Source organism: Asterias amurensis, chromosome 21, assembly GCF_032118995.1.
Source record: "Asterias amurensis chromosome 21, ASM3211899v1".
In the NCBI taxonomy this organism is placed as follows: domain Eukaryota; kingdom Metazoa; phylum Echinodermata; class Asteroidea; order Forcipulatida; family Asteriidae; genus Asterias; species Asterias amurensis.
The window spans coordinates 5535419-5556508 of record NC_092668.1 but is presented as its reverse complement, the minus strand read 5'-3'; the positions used below and the strand labels follow the sequence as shown (position 1 = coordinate 5556508).

The 21090-nt window shown below is 38.8% G+C and overlaps 1 protein-coding gene across 1 annotated transcript; it reads right to left on the bottom strand.

Moving 5' to 3' along the window:
• Positions 1-13524: 13524 nt before the first annotated feature.
• Positions 13525-14499, bottom strand: LOC139953357 (galanin receptor 2b-like). Its single transcript, XM_071952865.1, has one exon. It carries the CDS (start codon positions 14497-14499, stop codon positions 13525-13527), a length of 975 nt encoding a protein of 324 aa, XP_071808966.1.
• Positions 14500-21090: the final 6591 nt, after the last annotated feature.

Here is a 21090-nt window from a genome sequence, read left to right as displayed (position 1 = left end):
AACAGCAGAGCGACTGGAACGGAAGACCACGCGCACGAGTCGAGGTGGCGATCGAGTGGCGAAGCGTAATGTTCTAATGTTCCAGTCGCTTGGGAGCGTGGCTCTCTAAGGCCCGAAGACCTTGACAAAAGGCTACAGGCTTTTAAGAACAGCACTTATTGAATCCATTTGGGAGATTGTCTTATCCAGCTTTATGCATGAATGGGAGTAACAGTAAGCATTTATTGGGACTCTATTTTTAAGTCCATTTTGTGGTACGGAAAACAAACTCCCTCCATGTCTAGAGTACGTTGTCGTATAAGCTCATGCATGCTACTTCTTTAAAGGCAGTGGACACTATTGGTAATTACTCAAAATAATTATCGGCATAAAACCTTACTTGGTGACGAGTAATGGGGAGCTGTTGATGGTATAAAACATTGTGAGAAAAGGCTCCCTCTGAAGTGCCATAGTTTTCGAGAAAGAAGTAAATAAATTTTCCACGAATTTGATTTCGAGACCTCAGATTTAGAACTTGAGGTCTCGAAATCAACCATCTAAACCCACACAACTTCGTGTGACAAGGGTTATTTTTCTTTCATTATTATCTCGCAACTTCGATGACCGATTGAGCTCAAATTTTCACAGGTTGTTATTTTATGCAAATGTTGAGATACACTAACTGTGAAGGCTAGTCTTTGACAATTACCAATAGTGTCCACTGCCTTTAAAGGGAAGGTACACGTTTGTTAATTACTCAAAACAAATATTAACTTAAAAACTGACTTGGTAACGAGCATTGGAGAGCTGTTGATAGCATAAAACATTGTCAGAAATGGCTCCCTCTGAAGTAGCATATATTTTGAGAAAGAGGTAATGTCTCCCTAAAATAATAAAAGACTTCTAGCTAGAAGTATTTTATTTCTATCTGAAAGCATACAAATTCGTCCAACGAGGGTGTTTTTTTCTCTCATCATTATCTCGCAACTTCGATGACCAATGTAGCTCAATTTTTCACATGCTTGTTATTTTATGCTTATGTTGGGATACACCAAGTGAGAAGACTGGTCTTTGACAATTACCAAACGTGTACCTTCCCTTTAAGTGCACAAATGTTGTCAGTCCACTTAGCCTTCCCTTTTCCAGCGCGACCAGCAACACAATCTTGCATGCACTGCTCCCAAGGCAATGCAAGTATTACAGGATTTACTTGTGAAGAAAAAGGGGGTGGTTGACGAATATACGCTCCACTCATCACGAAAGTGTAATGCCGCCATGGCTACAAACCACCAACCATTCTACACTATTAAGTTTTTTAAAGGCTTGCTTTGTATTATAGAGTGCGCGCATAAAAAAATATAGCTACTTAATATGCTGCACTAATGCTTTACTTGTAGTCATGGCGGACGAAAAAGTGTAGGTTTTAGAAAACAGGCTGCATACAGTTATGGCGTTTTCTTAATGGAAAACATTTATTTTATTTGACATCCCTTCATGTATTAATACACTTAGTTACTCTTGCCGCATTTGCTTGTGCTGTGGCGCTTTATCTTTTTTTTGCCATGACAGTTGTGGGTCATCGTATTTTTGGGCCACTTCGTGACGTAAACGCTAAACTTTAATAGGTCAGTCGATTTGTGAAAACGCAAAAATCAAACCAAGGCACGCGTGGATTGCGCCAAGCTTCATATGTCATGCTTATCGAAAATTTAGTGATATATCTAATAAGTGATAAATCGTTCATATTAGTGAAGACGAACTGTTTGACTGTGGAACTTTCTGAAAAAGTTAGCAGCAATGTTCAGCAAGACCTTCAACCCCATGGCTGTAACATCCAAGAAGGAAATGACTAATTAAAGGCATGGACACTATTGGTAATTGTCAAAGACCAGTGTTTCTCACTTGGTGTAGACCATCATAAGCATAAAGTAACAAGCCTGTGAAAATTTGGGCATAATTGGTCATCGAAGTGGGAGAAAATGATGAAAGAAAATACTCCCTTTTTGGATTTGTGTGCTTTTAGATAGGAATAAAAAAAACTTCTTGCTAGAAGTCTTTAAATATTTTAGTGAGAAATTACCTCTTTCTAACAAACTACGTTACTTCAGAGGGATTCGTTTCCCACGATGTTTTATACAATCAACAGCTCTCCAATGCTCGTTACCAAGTCAGTTTTAAAGTTAACATTTGTTTTGAGTAATTACTTATAGTGTCCACTGCCTTTAATTGTTTGGGGCATACGAACTGATATCTTTCTAAATAACCACTTTACTTCAAAGTGAAATTTGTCTCAAAATGATTTTTACTATCGAAAGCTGCTGATGTACTTCTAAAACCACAGGTTGTTACTGCCAAAAGTAAACCTTCCTCAAATATAAATCCTTTTTTAAATCCAAAATTAATCCCCATCACAATTGCTCCGAAGATTCTAACACCTCTATGCCTATACTAATTTCCTTTGTGCCAAAACACTGTTACGTACAAACTTTGCAATCAATGCTATAAATAATAATGATATCATTGTGTTATAATGGGTAAAACTTACACTGCCAAAATGATTGTATAACATTTAAATTGATTGAATAAGTGTAAACTTATTTACTGTACAATGTTTCTGTCTGACGTTGTGGTTTTGTGTCTGTCAAAGATTGATCAAAATTCCAGTTGATGATACTATGAAGACATTGAATTATTTCCCAAATGATTACATCAAACTGGGCCCAATTTCTTATAAATTTGCCCGAGCAGTAAATAATAGACCGATTGCGCTCCGTGCGTCACGTGACCTATAGTGGCTATTGGATGTAAACAAACACGGCGCACTGCAAATTCAGAACTAATTGGGGAGGAAAGTGTGTGTATCGAAGTGAAAACCACATCTACAATTGTAGCGCGTCTTGCGAGAGAGATAGATATAATTTGATTTTCCCAATCTCAGTTTGTATTCCCGTCTTCATTAAAACAAAATCTTTAAGTAAACCACAACAAATGTTGGGACACCCAGTTGAGATCAGATACCAGTCATACCAGAATGCGTGATAAATAATAACAACAATAAGAAATAAATAAGTAAAAAATGAAAGAAAATAAATTTTTGATTTACCCATATACATCGATGTGTGTTAGCACTGTGTACTCAGTACTTTCCCGAGTCCTGTGAAAAAAAATATAATAGTCATGTTCCTCGGGTGGGATTCGAACCCAGGACCCTTTCAATCATAGAACAGTGTCCTACCAACTAGACTACCGAGGTTGCCCGGTAATAAGAGGCAGTTCGAATCCTATGATTTGTCAGCGCTTACCGCAACGATATAAGAGATATTTGGAAAAGAAGCTAAATCAAGAAATTTAATCATACAAATTATCTGGTGGAAAAATGTAAAAGGTTACGCTCCGGAAGTGTCAGGCATTCAGGCGCCGGTTCAGTTAATGGCACACGCTGGCCCCTCCCCATTGCCATATAGAACCCTTCAGGACTTGCATCCGACCCAGAGCACATCCCCCCCTGTCTCGAACCCTAGCCACCACGCGGGCCCTGTCCCTTTAGGGGAGAAAGCAAGGCAGATCCCAATCACACTGTCCCATCAGGGGCAGCAAAAAGCCTTGAATCTATATTAGAGACAGACGGTATTCGAACCCGGACCGGATGATCCGAGTTGCTGAGACAGTCCCAGCACGTTAACGCACTGCGCTATTGTGTTGGTGCTTGGAAGCTGGTGATTTCATGGTCATAATCAACAGACCGATTGCGCTCCGTGCCTCACGTGACATATAGTGGGTAAAATGTAAATAAACACGGCGTACTGCATATAAACGTGCTATAAGAAGACACGATTACTGTTGCATTTTTTTTGGCTCAATAAAGACTCAATTCTTGAATTGTTCAAATTTTGCCCTTCTGATGGCTTAGTGGTCAATGTGGAAAAACACCCTGTTTGGATTTGTGTGCTTTTAAATAGGAATAAAGAACTTCTAGCTAGAAGTCTTTTAACTAGCTTTTGTAAGACAAAAAACACAATGTCCACAGATTTACACTAAACTTACACAGTTTGATGATAATGATAGTAGAAAGCTTCCCTGAAAATATTACGTGCTGAGGTGCTAGTTTTGGGGGAAATTAGTAAAACAATGTCATGAAATAATTTTTCGTCTAATGAGACGAAAATTATTTTAATCATTTACAACAAACGTGTTTTCATGACATTGTTTTACTCATTTCTCAAAACGTACAGCATCTCGGTAAGTACTATTTGAAGGTGAGCTTTCCACTATCATTATCTTCAAACCCTGTAAGTTTAATGTACATCTATAGACATTTAGAAAAGGTACCCAAGTCCTCTAATAGTTTAGTGAGAAATTACCTCTTTCTAAAAAACTACGTTACTTCAGAGGGAATCGTTTCCCACAATCTTTTATACTAACAACAGCTCTCCAAAGCTCGTTACCAAGTCAGTTTTATAGTTAACATTTGTTTTGAGTAATTACCAAACGTGTACCCTCCCTTTAATGACCTTTTGTCTGCGCCTTTTCCTATCCTTTCCCCCAAAACTTTGACTACCATAAAATGGCCGATTGTGTTAGTCGACGCTGAAAAGGAAATCCACGCAATTATTTCGAGGCATATTGGTGTGGATCATTGTATTCTACTTTTAAAACATCTTTCCAACAATATGCATTTTATAATAAACGGTTAAAAATGCTTTTCAAAGGACAACTCGGACAACTCGACCGGTCCAAAGCAACGTGTTCCTTTAATGACAGTAAAAGGACAACGTTTGATAGTATATTGCATTTTGAGAAAATGGCACTTCGAAGTTATGTAAACTGTAATATTATTACAGTTGTTATTCCCAAAATATGAATCTGAGTAGCACTTCTGAGAATCAGTATTCAGGGATATTCTTCCTGGATGTGTGGACACAAAATATTTTTCTCCGGATTTTCGGCGATATCTGAAAAACGCGACCACATTTTTAAATGAAATTTTCAGATGTTAGTTTTATTGTATACAAATCGACACTAAAAGCAGTGGACACTATATGTAATTACTCAAAATAATTACTAGCATAAAACCTTTCTTGGTGACGAGTAATGGGGAGAGGTTGATGGTATAAAACATTGTGAGAAACGGCTCCCTCTGAAGTGACGTAGTTTTTTAGAAAGAATTTCTACGAATTTGACTTCGAGACCTCAGATTTAGAACTTGATGAGGTCTCGAAATCAACCATCCAAACGCACACAACTTCGTGTGACAAAGGCGTTTTTTCTTTCATTATTATCTCGCAACTTGGATGACAGATTGAGCTCAAATTTTCACAGGTTAGTTATATAAAATAACTAACCTGTAAAAACTTGATAACTTATTTTATGCATATGTTCAGATACACCAACTGTAAAGGCTAGTCTTTGACAATTACCAATATTGTCCACTGCCTTTAATTTGTATAAACAATCGGAATAAAGCTATACTTTGCCTTTCATAATTGAATCGTGTAGAGACCAATAGCAACGCCACAATGTTCGGTACATGTGCCTCCTTATACGGAACCCACCATTTGCTAACACTCGAAACACCTTAGCAACACTATTGGAACTTAATGATGTAACTTCGTGTTTGTACGGGTTAGACAAGGAATTCTACGAAACTTCTCAGTCAATCTACACAGGTCAACAATCTCCCCTTGAGATCATCGCTCGAGGTCTTTTTAGAAGCTTAAAGGCAGGGATTGTTAGCATGAAAACATAGTACTTGGTATTGAGCGACGGAGAGCTGTCGATAGTATATGAAAAATTGTGAGAAACGGCTCCCTGAAGTCGCGCAGTGTTTGAATAAGAGATAAATTCTCACTCATATAATAAAATACTTCAGCTGAAAGCCTTTTATAAGGCAACTTCGATGACCAATTGAGCCCCCCAAAATGTCGGGGTATATCATTAAGTGAAGATACTGGTCTTTGACAATTCCCAAAGGTGTCCAGTGCCTTTAAAACTAATAATATGAAAACCTTTTGAATGACAACTACAAAGCCGTTGATCAGGTCAACATTATGTGGACAAATGAATTCTCGACGTGTATTTGGCGACTTCGTTAATGCACCCAATCGATCTTCCTTGTTATTATTTTCAAGACAACAGAGTCAAAATCAGATGTTTGCTTTTGGACAGAGATCTTTTACGCTTCAGAAAAAACACCCCAAAACAGCAGCATCTCCACTACCAGTTTTTCGTCAGACACTGAAGTGGGAAACCTACTCTGCAAAGACATGGAGCCGATTTCACGAAACTTTACGCAACTGCGTAAAGTCCATTTTGCGCAACGTTTATGGCGTAAGTTGCGCCATAAACGTTGCGCAAGTGGACTTACGCAGTTGCGTAAAGTTTCGTGAAATCGGCTGCAGGGTTTTAAAATTTACACCAGGGTGTTGTGACATAATGGAATTACAAGTCCTGAAAGAATTACAATGCATAGGGCGTTATAATAACATTAATATAATTGTGTTAAAACTGTGTTAAAATAACATCAATTTAATTTTGTTGGTAGAATTTTTAGTGTTATTTCTAACTAACACTATTCTGACGAACAATTTGATTAGGCCATGTAGGCTATACTATAACAACAGGTATAACACAAAACTTACTCTATGCACAAACTAATAGGTCATATACACCATAAATCAGCTGAAACCTTTTATTATACACAACGAGTAAAAGGAAAACAACGAAATTTCGAGTTATATTTGTGTGGATCATTGTATTCTACTTTTAAAACATCTTTCCAATATGCATTTAACAAACAAAATACCAACTCGACCGGTCCAAGGCAACGTGTCCTTTAAGTGGGTCACTTTGATCTTCGTGCGTGCCGTGCATTGGCAACCAGTGTCAGCTAAACGAATTATTGTCTTTCGTGCAAAGGATTCCATAAAATTATCGTAAATTAAAAAGGTGCATCTCTTCATCATCATCATTCTATATATCCGTCATGGGGGATCGTAGACTTGACTCAAGTCCCAATCCCGTGCCATCGCTAGAAAACTGCTCTGCATCCCCCAACCTGTTTCTGGACCACTAAATAGCTATACATTGACTGCGGGTATGCTTAGGGACCTCACGCACGGGAACGGGAGCTTTGAATCAAGTCTTTATAGTGGGATCGGGACCAGGCTGTGAGTAGACTTGATTCAAGTCCCGTTCTAGTGCGAAAGGTCCCCCAAGCATATCAGCCGCCGTCAGTGTAGCTATTGTGCGGAACAGGTTGGGGAATGCAGAGCATCACAAAACAATAGTTTTCTGAGATTGGCACGGGAGTGGGACTCGAGTCAAGTCCATGAGGCAGTGAAAATAGAGCCGCCCAAACCAACGCAATGTGATGGAGAGTGACATCGCCGCCGTGGCTGAGACTCGAGGTCTGCTCTCGAGTTAGGACGAGTTACTCATCCTAACTTAGGGCTAGCCTTAAGTTTGGAATATCTCCTACGGCTAGTCCTAACTCTTTGTGAAATCGACCACAAGGAAAAATTTCATAGAGCCGCTTATAAGCACAAAAATAAGCTAAGCAAAACAAATTTATGCTAACCAGAATAAGGTTACCAGCAAAAATACCAAGTCACATAAAAAAGTATACAAGTTGTGACTGCATGGACTGGTATCCTCATTTTTGCTAAGTGGGTAATTATTGAGCTGTAATGTCTGCTTAAAGGCAGTGGACACTATTTATAACTACTCAAAATAACTATTCGCATAAAACCTCACTTGGTAACGAGTAATGGGGAGATATATTGCCTCATCCAAGCTGAGACGCCATGCCTTGCGTGAATCTGAACTAACACTGCAGAAACTGTTGTCTACAGGCAGAGCATATGAGCTATTAGATATGCAAGCCAAAGGCATGGAAAAACATGATCAAAGCCCTGTCACTGAAACCGTGCATCTAGTAGATAGTATAAAACATTGTGAGAAACGGCTCCCTCTGAAGTAACGTAGTTTTCGAGAAAGAAGTAATTTTCCACGATTTTGATTTCGAGACCCCAGAATTAGATTTTGAGGTATCGAAATCAAGCATCTGAAAGCACACACTTTCGTGTGACAACTGACAACGGTGATTTTTCTTTTATTATTATCCCGCAACTTCGACAACCAGTTGAGCTCAAATTCCCAAACCAAATAATATTGACGATAAATATGTACAAAATAATTTTTTGAAAGTGCCACTTCCTGGAGTCATGGGTTGTTTACAGAACGACTTACAGTTCACACCATCTTCAATGAAGAAGAAATGATTTTAAATTCATTTCCGCATTTGTTTGAGCGATTCAACTTTTGATTGAACTTAAAACACAGCATGGCTTATCAAATTACTTTTGCAACGTTCATTGCGCTTGTACTTTTATTCTTGACAATAATGAACTGCTTTCTGAGTTGTTTTTCTAAGAAGAAAATTAAAAAAAATAATTACAAAGAGAGTTTCAAATTATTCAGAGTGCGCTCAACCGAACCGTCAGTACACAATTATTAAAATTTCATCATCCTATACAGGATATTACTTCGCCTGATTATTATAATAATTGTGTACTGTTTGATTGAGCGCATTCTGATAATTTGACAATCTCTTTGATTTTATTTTCTTTTTAGAAAAACTGAAAGAAGTTAATTATTGGACATGACCTCAAAGTTGGAAAAAAAAAAAAAAAAAAAACCTAAAAAAAGAGGTCTATACAGTCAATATTTATAATGAGTATAGGGTAGATGGCCTTAGCTTTCGATCCAAACCGGACCTTCATCAGAGGTCTATATATACTTGTATATTATTCTTTAAAGAAACTGGACACTAATTGGTTATTGTGAAAGCCAGTCTTCTCTCTTGGTGTATTTCCACATACAAGCACAAAACAACAAACCCTGTGAAAATTCGAACTCAATTGGTCGTCGAAGTTGCGAGATAACTATGAAAGAAAAAAACACCCTTGTCATACGAAGATGCTTGACTTCGCGACCTCTAAAGATTTTGACGTCTCGAAAACGATGGGGAAAATTACCTTTTTCTCGAAAACTTCGTTTATTCAGAAGTAGAGCTGTTTTCATGATGTTTTATACTTATCAACAGCTCTGAATCGTTAACAAGTAAGTTTTTTCCTAACAATTATTTTAAGTAATTACTAATAGTGTCCCTGTGCCTTTAAACAAAAAGAGTTCTTGAGAACTTTTCGTTGACAAGAATTTATCTAGAAATATTTTGTTTCAAGGAAAAGAGACAGCATTTCCTGATTCATAATCCGAAAAATATTAAAATAACTGCTAATCCATTCAACTCAAGTGACATTTTATTCGTGAAAATGAAAGAAAACCAACATTCGAATTCCATTAACAATGTGTTCAACTTAGCATAACATTCAATTTAACAATCTGGTTGGACTGGAAAAGCTCCAGCGAATCTAAATACTGTTTTGTTGAATGTTAAAGTTGGATGTTAAATCGATTGACGCAACAGAAATTGAATGACCACGTTAAGCAGCATTAAATTTCGCGCGAAATAGAATGGTTTGGTGGTTAAAATTGGCTTCCCATTAAATTGCCCAAATTGACTGAGAAAACTTATATATTATTCCTGCGCTAAATATTGTTTTCACAATGCATCTTGTAAATTAAAAATTAGTTGCGTGTCGTAGTCGCCCCGGCCTACAATATATTAAATCAAAGTGGTTCTAAAACTGATTAAAAAACCCCCAAACCGCACATGGTAACACTTAAATGAATTAGGAGCAAACCAATATGGGGCAATTTCAGAAGCTAATGTAAAAGGCGTGCACAAATCGTTAGAACCCCTTTAATAATTTTATATATCGTTTCCTTTATAGGTCAAAAAAAAAATCCTGAAGAATTTTTTGGGGCTATAACTTTCTTTGTTCAGCATTGTTTAATTCCGTTTGAAGACTAGTTTTCCCGAGAACTGATGGTGGATTTTTCTTTTGGTTGGTGAATGGCACGAATATAGGTTTTAGTTTAGTTTTAGTTTCATTAGACTTTACACTGGCATAAAAATATAGAAATACAAATCGATACGAAAAAAAAATAAAGAATCGAAATAGCTAACAAAATACCAAGCCAGTGAGTGGCGAGGAGGAACAAATGACCAGCACCTCTACAAAGCCGTCCTGCCACAAGAAATGTCCCCTGAAACCCACCCCACAGCACAAAAACACCCAACCCACTGGAAAAAAATAGGTTGCCGAATATTGTACAAATACAGATCTTTATTGGACTGCACAAGACAGTCTTTTCGTTTTGTTGCATTTTATGCATTTTATTTGTTCTGGATTTTGAAGCCAGGGACTCTCCGAGTCTACTAAGCCACTGAAACCAGAGGAGAGAGCAGACAATGAAGAACAAGTTTCAGTCTTAGATGCGTGACTGTATCCAGCTTATTATTGCTTAGCAGAAAGATGTTAAAGCCATTGGACCCTTTCGGTTCAGAAAAAAAATAAAAGTTCACAGATTTACAAATAACTTACAGGGTTTACAGAAGGCAATGGTGAAAGACTTTTCTTGAAATTTTATTCCATGAAATGCTTTACTTTTTGAGAAAACAGCAAAACAATATAAATTCTCGTTAACGAGAATTATGGATTTATTTTAAACACACGTCATGACACGGCGAAACGCGCGGAAACAAGGGTGGGTTTTTCCGTTGTTTTCTCCCGACTCCGATGACCGATTGAGCCTAAATTTTCACAGTTTTGTTATTTGATATATAAGTTGTGGTACACAAAGTGTGGGCCTTGGGCAACACTGTTTACCGAAAGGGTCCAATGGCTTTAAGCATAACATTCTGCTTAAAGGTAATTGACAGAACTTGTAAGAAAAAACCCGTCCAAGATCACTGATTTACATAAAACTTACACTGTCTAATGAAATGATAGTAGAAAACATCCCTTTAAACCTGCTTGAACGAAAAATGTCAAATCGTGAACTTTGCTAAATTTCATTTAAATTGTTTTCAATCAATAAGAAAATCGATTCATATGACTACAAATAGATTTTAATAAACAAAACCCAGTCGTTTCGAATACTCTTATCCAGCGCTTTTTCTGATAGATTCGCGTAAAGCTCCGTTACGTAATCACTCTCAAAACGTCATAGTTAGGAGCTCCGATTTGTAAAGCCGCTTTGTTACAGCGTGGAGGTATAACAAAGCAAACTCCCAGAGATGACGTCAACGGCAGAAGTGTTTTTAGTTTTTTTCAAAACCTTGAGGTTGGGGCCTGATTTTTTAATCGATAATTACGGAAACAAATTCGGAAGTTTACACATATCAACACATATTAAAAACATATGTATTAAATTACATTTAATTGGTGAACAAACGCATTATAAATAAGTTAAAATAGCATTTCCGTTTAAAAACATTACGCTCAAGTAGCTGTTTTAATATTTCTATCTGAATTTTGATGAGAAAAGTTAATTTCCCGTTAGGCGTTCAGTAAGCGTTTTATTAATTTCCTCCGTGAAATAGGCCAAACTGCATTACCAATGTGTGCAATGTTTTTTTATTTATTTTATTAAATAAATACAGTGCGTAATTGATAGTTTAAAACGAAATAGTTTTAGTGCGTTATTGATAGTTTAACAATAAATAATTATTGTGCGTATATTTAAAGTGCGTAATTGATAGTAGTGTTACATAATAAAATTAAGACCCTATAGCAGAGTATTTCTCCGAGAAAGCCTCTGGTGGGGTCGAGTCAAGGGCATTCTACAAGGAAAGTGTAAATTTCTACTGTGAGCATTTCGGTTCGGTGGCACCAACGAGCCAATAAGCCATTTTGAGGTATGGCGGACACTGTTAGTGTTATGTTTGGGTAAATCTAATCATATCCACCAAACGCAAAACAGTGCCACCAAAAGTGTCCACCATTTTTCCAAAAGGCTGATGAGCAGGGGGCATGGAGGCAATCGCCTTCGTTGCCTCGGTGAAGTATCATGCCACCAGCTACTTTTCGCATCTGCCATTGTCCGGGTACCAACCAATGTCTGCATTTATATCATGCGTAATTTTGGTTGGTAAGCAGTTGCAACAGCTGCTTATTTATTTGCATAATAAATAAAATCTTGTAAAATACAATTTTGTTTTGTTTTACAACAATAATTTATCTCACAAACTTACCAAACAATGAGACAGAATAAAAACGTAGCTCTGCCTTTCTTCACTGACACAGAACTAGTTTCTGACATGACTCAGATAGAAAACAAAATCCTTTACACTTATCTAGAGGTAATGATTTACGGTCCGCCGTTAGTTACAATAATTATTAACTGAATTAACATTTGTAGTGTTTATAGAACTTCATGAAATTTGGATAAAGAAAAACATGTATTGAAAAACACTATGGCAACTACTCAAAAAAATTGTTTGCATAAAAAGTGCTTGGGAACCACGAGCAATGGAGAGCTGTTGGTAGTATAAAACATTAAAGACTTCAGGCCTGAAGCCTTTTATTAGGCATCTGTATATACACAAATTGTGCAATAAGAGTGTTTTTCGCTTGCAACGGCGATGACCAATTTGTCAACAATTTCACAGATTTCTTATTGTATGCATACATTGGGATATACCATGTGCGAGTATAGGTTTTTTGACAATTACCAAAGGTGTTCAATGCCTTTAATATTACATTACTATTGATCACTTAATTAACATCTAAGTGTTTCTAGAGCTTTATGGAATTTAAAATGAAGAAAAAACATGTGTTTAAGACATCATCAAAATGTTTGTCTCTTTATCATATTAATTCATAACAAACAATTTAGCTTCCCCATTTTTTTAAAATGATTTTTGATTCCCATGAGTGAATTTGTCAACACAAAATATAAGCAATAGATGAGAAATAAAACACACCGTAATATACTGATCAGACTTGGTCTTTTCAACTACATTTCGAATAAACAAAGACAATCTAATATTAGTAGATAAACAGAACAATTTCAAGTTCCGTGATTTTGTTTTGTACAATACTCCGTACTTTCCCGAGTTCTGTGAAAAACCAAACCCACAGGCAAATCACTCGGGTGGTATTCGAACCCCAGACATGTCCCACTAGACAAACATCGAGCATAGCCTGGTAGCTAAAGGCAGTTTGAATGAAAAGGTCGTGGGTTCAAATCCCAACCGTGTGGTTTGCCTAAGGTTTTTTTTCGGAACTCGGGAAAGTACGGATTGCTTGCTCTCTTAATGTAAAAGAGTGAAACTTTCCCTCTTCTCTCTGAGTGGTGTTAGTTTCGCTCTTTCGAGATTGAAAGTTAATCGGTGTCAATCTTTTTAAGTGAAATTGGAACGAACTTCTCTAAATCGAGGTGGAAGTACATGTCTTTCACTCCAAAACATGTTGTCCGCCATAAAATGGGTCTTTGACAAGAGTGGTATGGCGGACAAAACGAGTGGTTTTCACTCAAATTACTCCAAGAAAGTGATACACATGTCGGGTATAAAGGTTATAAACAAACTACATTAGGCTTTATCCCCGATGCAAAAAATAAACATCTATTACATTTTCAAGTTCGTTCTCTTTGCCCGGTACGGCCAGACACAGTAGTGACGTCCCCATCAATGTCAACCCGGTTGTTTCGGCCCAGCAGTTTATTCAAACCCTTCCTGAACTGTCTATATTTCAACGCATATATAATAGGATTCGCGCACGAATTACAAACAACCAGAAATACTGAGATGATGTAAAGAGCCCCTTCAAGATCTATCTCAACCCCCAGTAGAAACAGGCTGAATATGATGGTGTTTGGGGCCCAGCAAATCATGTACACCACGAAGACAATGAAGAGCGTCTTGAAGGTGTTGCGTCTCGCGCGCAGGAGAGACCCATCTATCGTCGTTGCGTCCGTTGAGCTCGACGAAGCCCCTGTAGTGGGTGCTGCGCGTTTGGCCGTACGTTTCAGGGTGACTGAGATATGGCTGTACGCGATGAACATGACAGTTGCGGGGACCATGAAGTTCAGTTGCAAGAGTAAGAAAGCGCTGACCACCGGTGGCTCGGGTAAGACATACGACTTGCAGATGCCGTCCTTCTCGACGTATTCCACCCACACCAGGTTGAACCCCGACGAGAGGAACCCGTACACCCATGTCGCGGTGATGAGACCCGCAGCAACACGGCGACCGAAGAACACTTGATACTTGAACGGGAACACAATCGCAACGTACCTCTCGATGGTCAGCGACACCAAGCTCGTCGTGGACGTAAAGAATGACGACCATAAGAAGACACGAGTCACCCATAGGTAGCACATCAAGAGGCCGGCAACACCTTCAGGTACTTTCTCAGGGACCGGCACATTAATGGTGAGTATCAACATGAGAGACGAGAAGAAGTCGACCACAGCTTGGTTGAAGATGAAGACATTAGTCAGGGTGTGCATGATCCGAACGCGCCATATCACAACGCAGACGAGGCTGTTCCCGAAGATACCAAGCAAGCCAACGATCGTCTGGAAAGCACGAACGTACGCCTCGGCCATGACGCTCAGCATGCAGTCACAGACTAAACTCTATTCTGAAACGGCTCGGTCCTATATTGTAACGTCTCCCCGACAATCGTCATACAGTAAAAGAAACTCCTATCTCACCAGATTAGAAAAATACTAAAAGTTCATAAAGAAACTTCAATCTCACCAGATTATAAAACAATGTAGTTCCCAATGGAGCAGTTTAAATCCAGTTATGGTATTTTGGTAGAACGCTTCTTATCGGCCTGAGGACCATGCAGCATTGTGATCTTTCATTTAATAAAGCGCGCTATTGTATGCGTTTTTAAATCACTCAGGGGGCGTTTCAAATCAGCCCCCCCTCCCCCACACACAAACAAAGACGCCGACAATAGTCGAGGAGAAACCAGAAATTAATGTTAGCTGTAGGGAGGATAGCCGTAACTCACGATACCTTCTGTGACTCATGAAATAATCTTCTACTCTTCTTTTGTTATTTTGCGAGTTGAGAAACGAGTGAAGATTAAAGTTTATGGACACAAAAATACTGCATACATCGCGGAAACGTTGACTTATTTCTCATTCAAGATTAAGAATAAAGACAATTTTTTTTAACAAAGGATACCTTTTAGTGCTACCTGTATGACTTGTATGTGCAAGTTCATGCTTAATGTTCGTTGTTGGATAATTCTATATAGGTTACTTTTGAAAGTGGTTTCAATTTGGCGCCAATTATAGTTCATCAAAATGTTTCTCACACGTCCTGATGACCAGGAATGACAATCTAAACCTCAATATTGTAATACAAGAACTGTTCACGAGTTGTCTGCTTTATTTTTGGACGATGTTGTTCTTTTGGGTGTAATTCTAAGAAGCACAGTTTCATTCATTTGCTATGGCGTTATAATTTACATTGAAGATACCAAATTTTGACGAGTGATTATGAAATATACACCCTTATATCTGATGTGTTCCAAATCACCGTGTGCCGTCTCTACTAAGTGAAGTTGTGTCCATGCATCAAAAATACCTGCTTCGTTTTATCACTGCATATCTTTCTATATCCAACCTTTACAAGTGATGATTATTTTTAAAAGTTAATGTTAGAAAGCTGGTGTTGACAGAGGTCACTTCGTGGCGCGAATCATCAATTAAAACTTCAAGTTCGTGCAGAACCTCCCCAGCTCGTGAAGAAGTTAAAAAACATAAACAAATGGAAGTTCTCAATTCGAATTGTAGAATGGTTGTAAAGGTTTCACTCAGGTCGCACTTCTTGAAGTCGTGTACATTGCCAGAGCCAGACTGTCTTTGACCGTGGTTGTATTATTGATGGCTGTCTTTGACCGTGGTTGTATCAGTTATGACTGTCTTTTACCGTAGTTAAATCATGCCTCTTTGTGATTTCTTTCCTTAAAAATGTGAAGGCAGCATCAGGAGATGTCACTAATCATTAAATTTTCTTCAAGCAGTGATAACAACTATTCACCGTCTTATACAGTCACCCCTGGTGTCTTGACACCATGCAGAAATTCAGAAGTCGGTTCCTCGAAAGTCATCGAAAAAAATCAAGCAGAGATGATAACTTTTAATCACAGTATTTTTCAGTCACCCTTTGTGTCTTGAATGTTGATCCCGTATATTTACTTTAAAGCTTGCAAGCTTTCCAAAACCATGCAGAAATTCAGAAGTCGATTTCGTGAAAGTCATCGATGAAATTCATCAATGCATCTTTCAAAGCTGCTTTCTCCAGAAGACGATCAGAGCATACTGATCGAAACGTCGAGTTAAAACCTACGGTTCTTTTCAGAACCAACTCATTAATTAGAGATTATCATTACATGGCAGTCTGTACACAAGGTGTAACCACCACGCAAAGTTTCAAATCCTACTCAATCAATTTTGGTTCTGGTGCATGCAATGGTTATATCACAAAATGCCGAGCTCCCCGCAGAGAATGTCTGTCTCTAAGATCGACACTTCTTCGAAATCGTTGATTTCCGCAAAATTAAATCCACTCGATTTCCACCAGCATATCGTTTAGATTTTTTATAGCAAACAGTCTTCAGCAGAGACACGATTGATGATGACTTTTATTCCTTTTCATTGTGACAAGGATATTGAATAAAAACTCGCAGACCAAACATTGGCCATCAGCAGTGCTTCTACGATTGATGGTCCATGCTCTATGCGTTGTCGCTTAGTGACAAATGAATTGAGAGAAGAAAAGCAAAAAAGCAAAAAAAAAAAAAAAAGCTAGCGGAGGACTTTTCTGTTCTTCATTAACTAAAGATCAAAATCCACTTGATGTTCATTCAAGCCTGTTATTCGTGCGTGATTTGTGTTTGTGTTGGATGTCACTTTGATGTTTAAACGGTAAAAATTGCATTATTTGCATTATAGTTATGCATTTAAGATGAATATTACGCATAAACCCCGCTTGCGACCATAAGAAGACGAAGTTAAACATTAAGCTTAGGTAAGGTATTACGAAGTCCTCAGAGAGACATTGATGAAACATAAGTAGTGAACTTAAAGAGGTAAGAGAACGAAAATCCGTTCAGGAGTACGGCTTCGAGCCTTAGGGAAATTAGAAGGAAAAAATGGAAAGGTAAAGCAAACAATATAATAAGATGAAAGTACAACCGGTGTGGCAGGAGGTTCAGTCCCCATGTGGGACACTATACAGGGAGCTTTCGATTTGGGACGGTAGGGCGCACAGTACGGAAAGTAACCCGAACCATAGATATAGAATAATGAATACCGTTATTTAAAGGCAGTGGACACTATTGGTAATTGTCAAAGCCTAGCCTTGACAGTTGGTGTATCTCAACATATGCATAAAATAACAAACCTGTGAAAATTTGAGCTCAATCGGTCATCAAACTTTTGAGATAATAATGAAAGAAAAAAAACCCCTTGTCACACGAAGTTGTGTGTGTTTAAATGGTTGATTTCGAGACCTCAAGTTCTAAACTTGAGGTCTCGAAATCAAATTCATGGAAAATTACTTCTTTCTCGAAAACTATGGCACTTCAGAGGGAGCCGTTTCTCACAGTATTTTATACCATCAACCTCTCCCCATTGCTCGTAATCAAGAAAGGTTTTATGATAATAATTTTTTTTAGTAATTACCAATAGTGTCCACTGCCTTTAAAGGAACACGTTGCCTTGGATCGGTCGAGTTGGTCTTTGAAAAGCGTTTTGTAACCGTTTGTTATAAATTGCATATGGTTAGAAAGATGTTGTTAAAGTAGAATACAAGGATCTACACAGTAACACGCCTCGAAATTGCACGGTTGTCCTTTTACATCGTCGACAAACACGGCCGGCCATTTATGTGAGTTGAATTTTGACTCCCATAAATGGCTGTTTAAAACATCTTTCTAACCACATGCATTTTATAACAAACGGTTACAAATGCTTTTAATAGACCAACTCGTCCGATCCAAGGCAACGTGTTCCTTTAAAAGAGGTAAGAGAACAAAATCCGTTCAGGAGTACAGCTTCGAGCCTCAAGGGAAATGAGACGAAAACAATGGAGAGGTAAAACTAAATAATACGGCGAGTGGACAAAAATAAAATAAGATGAAAGTACAACCGGTGTGGCAGGAGATTCTGATCCCATGTGGGAAACTAATACAATGAGCTTTCGATTCGGGACGGTAGAGCGCAAATTATGGAGACATGTTCAGATTCACGCATGGGCAGAACGCTCCCTTTCTTTTTCGCTCGGCCCCAGCGGCCAGTCTATCCAGGACCGCTGGGATGGGCTAATCTCTTGTTCAGGAAGTACGTCACGTATGTAGTGCATTATGGCGCAGTGTGAGTGTGATGCATGATGGGACTGCGCATTATTAAACCAATGTGCGTGCATGATACGTTTGCCCATCCCAGCGCCTTTGGCGCTGGGGACGAGCAAACCTTACTTTCCTCTTCCTGGATCAGGATGGTTCAAAAGAGGGCGCTATCAGACGAAGTTTGTGCACAGTTCGCCATGTGTGTGTGTGTGTGTGTGTGGGGGGGGGGGGGGGGGGGTTGGACACCTACATTACGGGGGACAGAATCTCCTGCCACACTAGCCTGCTGACATCTGACGTCACAGGGGCCCAGTCTACTGCCACACTGGCTCCAATTGGAGAAAGTGGAATGGCAGGTGGCAGCAGACTTATACCAGGTAGATTTACAATGGGTGCGTTCGATTAGCTTCCATGGGTCGACCCCGATGTGCTCATTCGGTGACATATTTAAGTTTGACCAGGACGAACGTGGGCAGATAATTTGCACACGTTCTTCCTCGGGCCAGCGCCAAGTGCCCCGCTTGTGGATCGGGTCACTTGGGGCTGGCCCGAGGTGCACTGACGTCACCACGGGAAGGGTCACGTGATGATAACAATAATAACAACAATAATATCCAGTTTTTATATAGCGCTTTTCACACCCGGAGGGCGTCCCAAAGCGCTACACATTATTACCCCTGGTCACTGGGCCTTAATTCACTCCTTAAACCATCTCAGCTCCCTGGTGGGAAGTATGCAGCCTGTGCAACATCAATAATGCGCTACTCGGCTAAATCAATCACAAGAACCATCTCTGCACTCACAGGTACCCATTTACCCCTGGGTGGAGAGAAGCAATTACAGTTAAAGTAACACGTTGCCTTGGATCGGACGAGTTGGTCAAAACAAAAGCGTTTGTAACCGTTTTTTATAAAATGCATATGGTTGGAAAGATGTTTTAAAAGTAGAATACAATGATCCACACAAGTTTGCCTCGAAATTGCGTGGTTTTCCTTTTACTGTGCGAACTAACATGGTCGGCCATTTATGGGAGTCAAAATTTTGACCCCCATAAATGGCCGACGTGTTAGTCGACGAGGTAAAAGGAAAACCACAAAATTTCGAGGCATGTTTGTGTGGATCATTGTATTCTACTTTTACAATATCTTTCTACCCATATGCATTTTATAAAAAACGGTTACAAACGCTTTTCAAAGACCAACTCGACCGATCCAAGGCAACGTGTTCCTTTAAGTGTCTTACTCAGGGACACAAGTGTCACGACCGGGATTCGAACCCAAACTCTGCTGAACAGAAGCACCAAAGCTTCGGTGTTCTTATCGACTCGGCCACGACACCCTATTGCGTATTCCTTTCCCAGGTGGAACGTGGGTAAAAATCTGCACACGTTCGTCCTGGAAAAAAAAAACGCCACCCGGATGAGCACACCGGGGTCGACCCGGGGAAGCTAATCGAACGCACCCATTGTTTATACTATTCTGAACATGTGTAAAATACTGAGAAGAATGGATTTACCTGGTAAGTCTGCTTCCACCTATTGTCCCCAAAAGTCTCACATTGGATCTCGGCCAAGCGTATTGGTTTGATTGCAACAATATTTTGACCGCCACATCAAGTTGTCTCTAGTTCGTAATTTTCACGTTTATAGTCATCGCATGTTGTTTACAGTTAAAACAGCTGATTGGGGTAGTTGTTATTGTCACTGATGAACAACTATTTTAATGTTAGCGCCTAATTTAATGGTATAATTCGGGTTTTATAACAAAATAAAATTGTTGTATTTTAATGTGATTTTCCCATTGTGAAAACCTGGGCGCTGGGCTCGATAGTCATATGAATATGAACATGCACACTACAAAAGCTTGCAGCGCGTCTTTTGTTCTTTTTTAACATAATAATTAGACGTATCAGTAAATATCTGTCAAGGAGTTGCACCGAAAAATCAATTCATGCCTTTATATTGAGTCGTTTGGACTATTGTAACAGCCTCCTGTTTTGCCAGACAGTCTTATCAATAAGCTTCAACGGGTCAAAAACTAATGTGCTAGGCTAATTGTCGCGTCTCGTCGTTGTAAGTTGATTTTCATTGGCTATCTGTCAGATTTAGGATCAAAAGTCACCTGGAAGTGTTTTTTTTTTCAACCTAAAGCTTTTGTCACTAATATATGTGTTTTGATGAGTGGAATGTGAATAAACAGTTAACTAAGGTTTTAAACAATCGGTTCTTATGTTATTTACAAATTTAAGAGTAGACCCCGACCCGAGAGGGCGCTGTTCGTGACGTCAATCGAGGCAAACTTTGCCTGTTATGCGTAAAGTAAACACAATTGCAAAGTACATGTACGGACCAAGTCGTGAGTTTGTACGTTTCAAATGCCGACCAGGTGTATTGCTGCTGAATGCAGAAAAACACTTTTTGAAATGTACCAACTCACGACTTGGACGTACATGTACTTTGCACGTGTGTTTACTATACGCATTGCAGGAAAAGTCTGCCTCGATTGACGTCACAAAAGAGGTAGGCGGAGTCAACAACTTTATATATTTTTTAAACATATAAATCGTGACAAACAATTACTAAAAAAATTGTTTTATTGTTCGTAAGCATATTATACTCTTATGTTTGAAAGAAAAAAAAATCTATTTCCAGGTGACTTAATATTTTTGCTCTGTGAGATTGCGCTTTTGAGTGTGTTGCCCCTAAACTTTGGAATTCTATCACCACACAAGCCATCAACCAGATGTCCCTTCTACGACCTCCACCTTCTCACAATCTCATTTCAGATACATTTCATTTCAGATACATTCTCGAGAGACTATTGCTCCG

What these genes read in the sequence shown, in the direction of transcription:
- LOC139953357 (XM_071952865.1), bottom strand. Translation starts at nt 14,499, where the DNA reads ATGGCCGAGGCGTACGTTCGTGCTTTCCAGACGATCGTTGGCTTGCTT.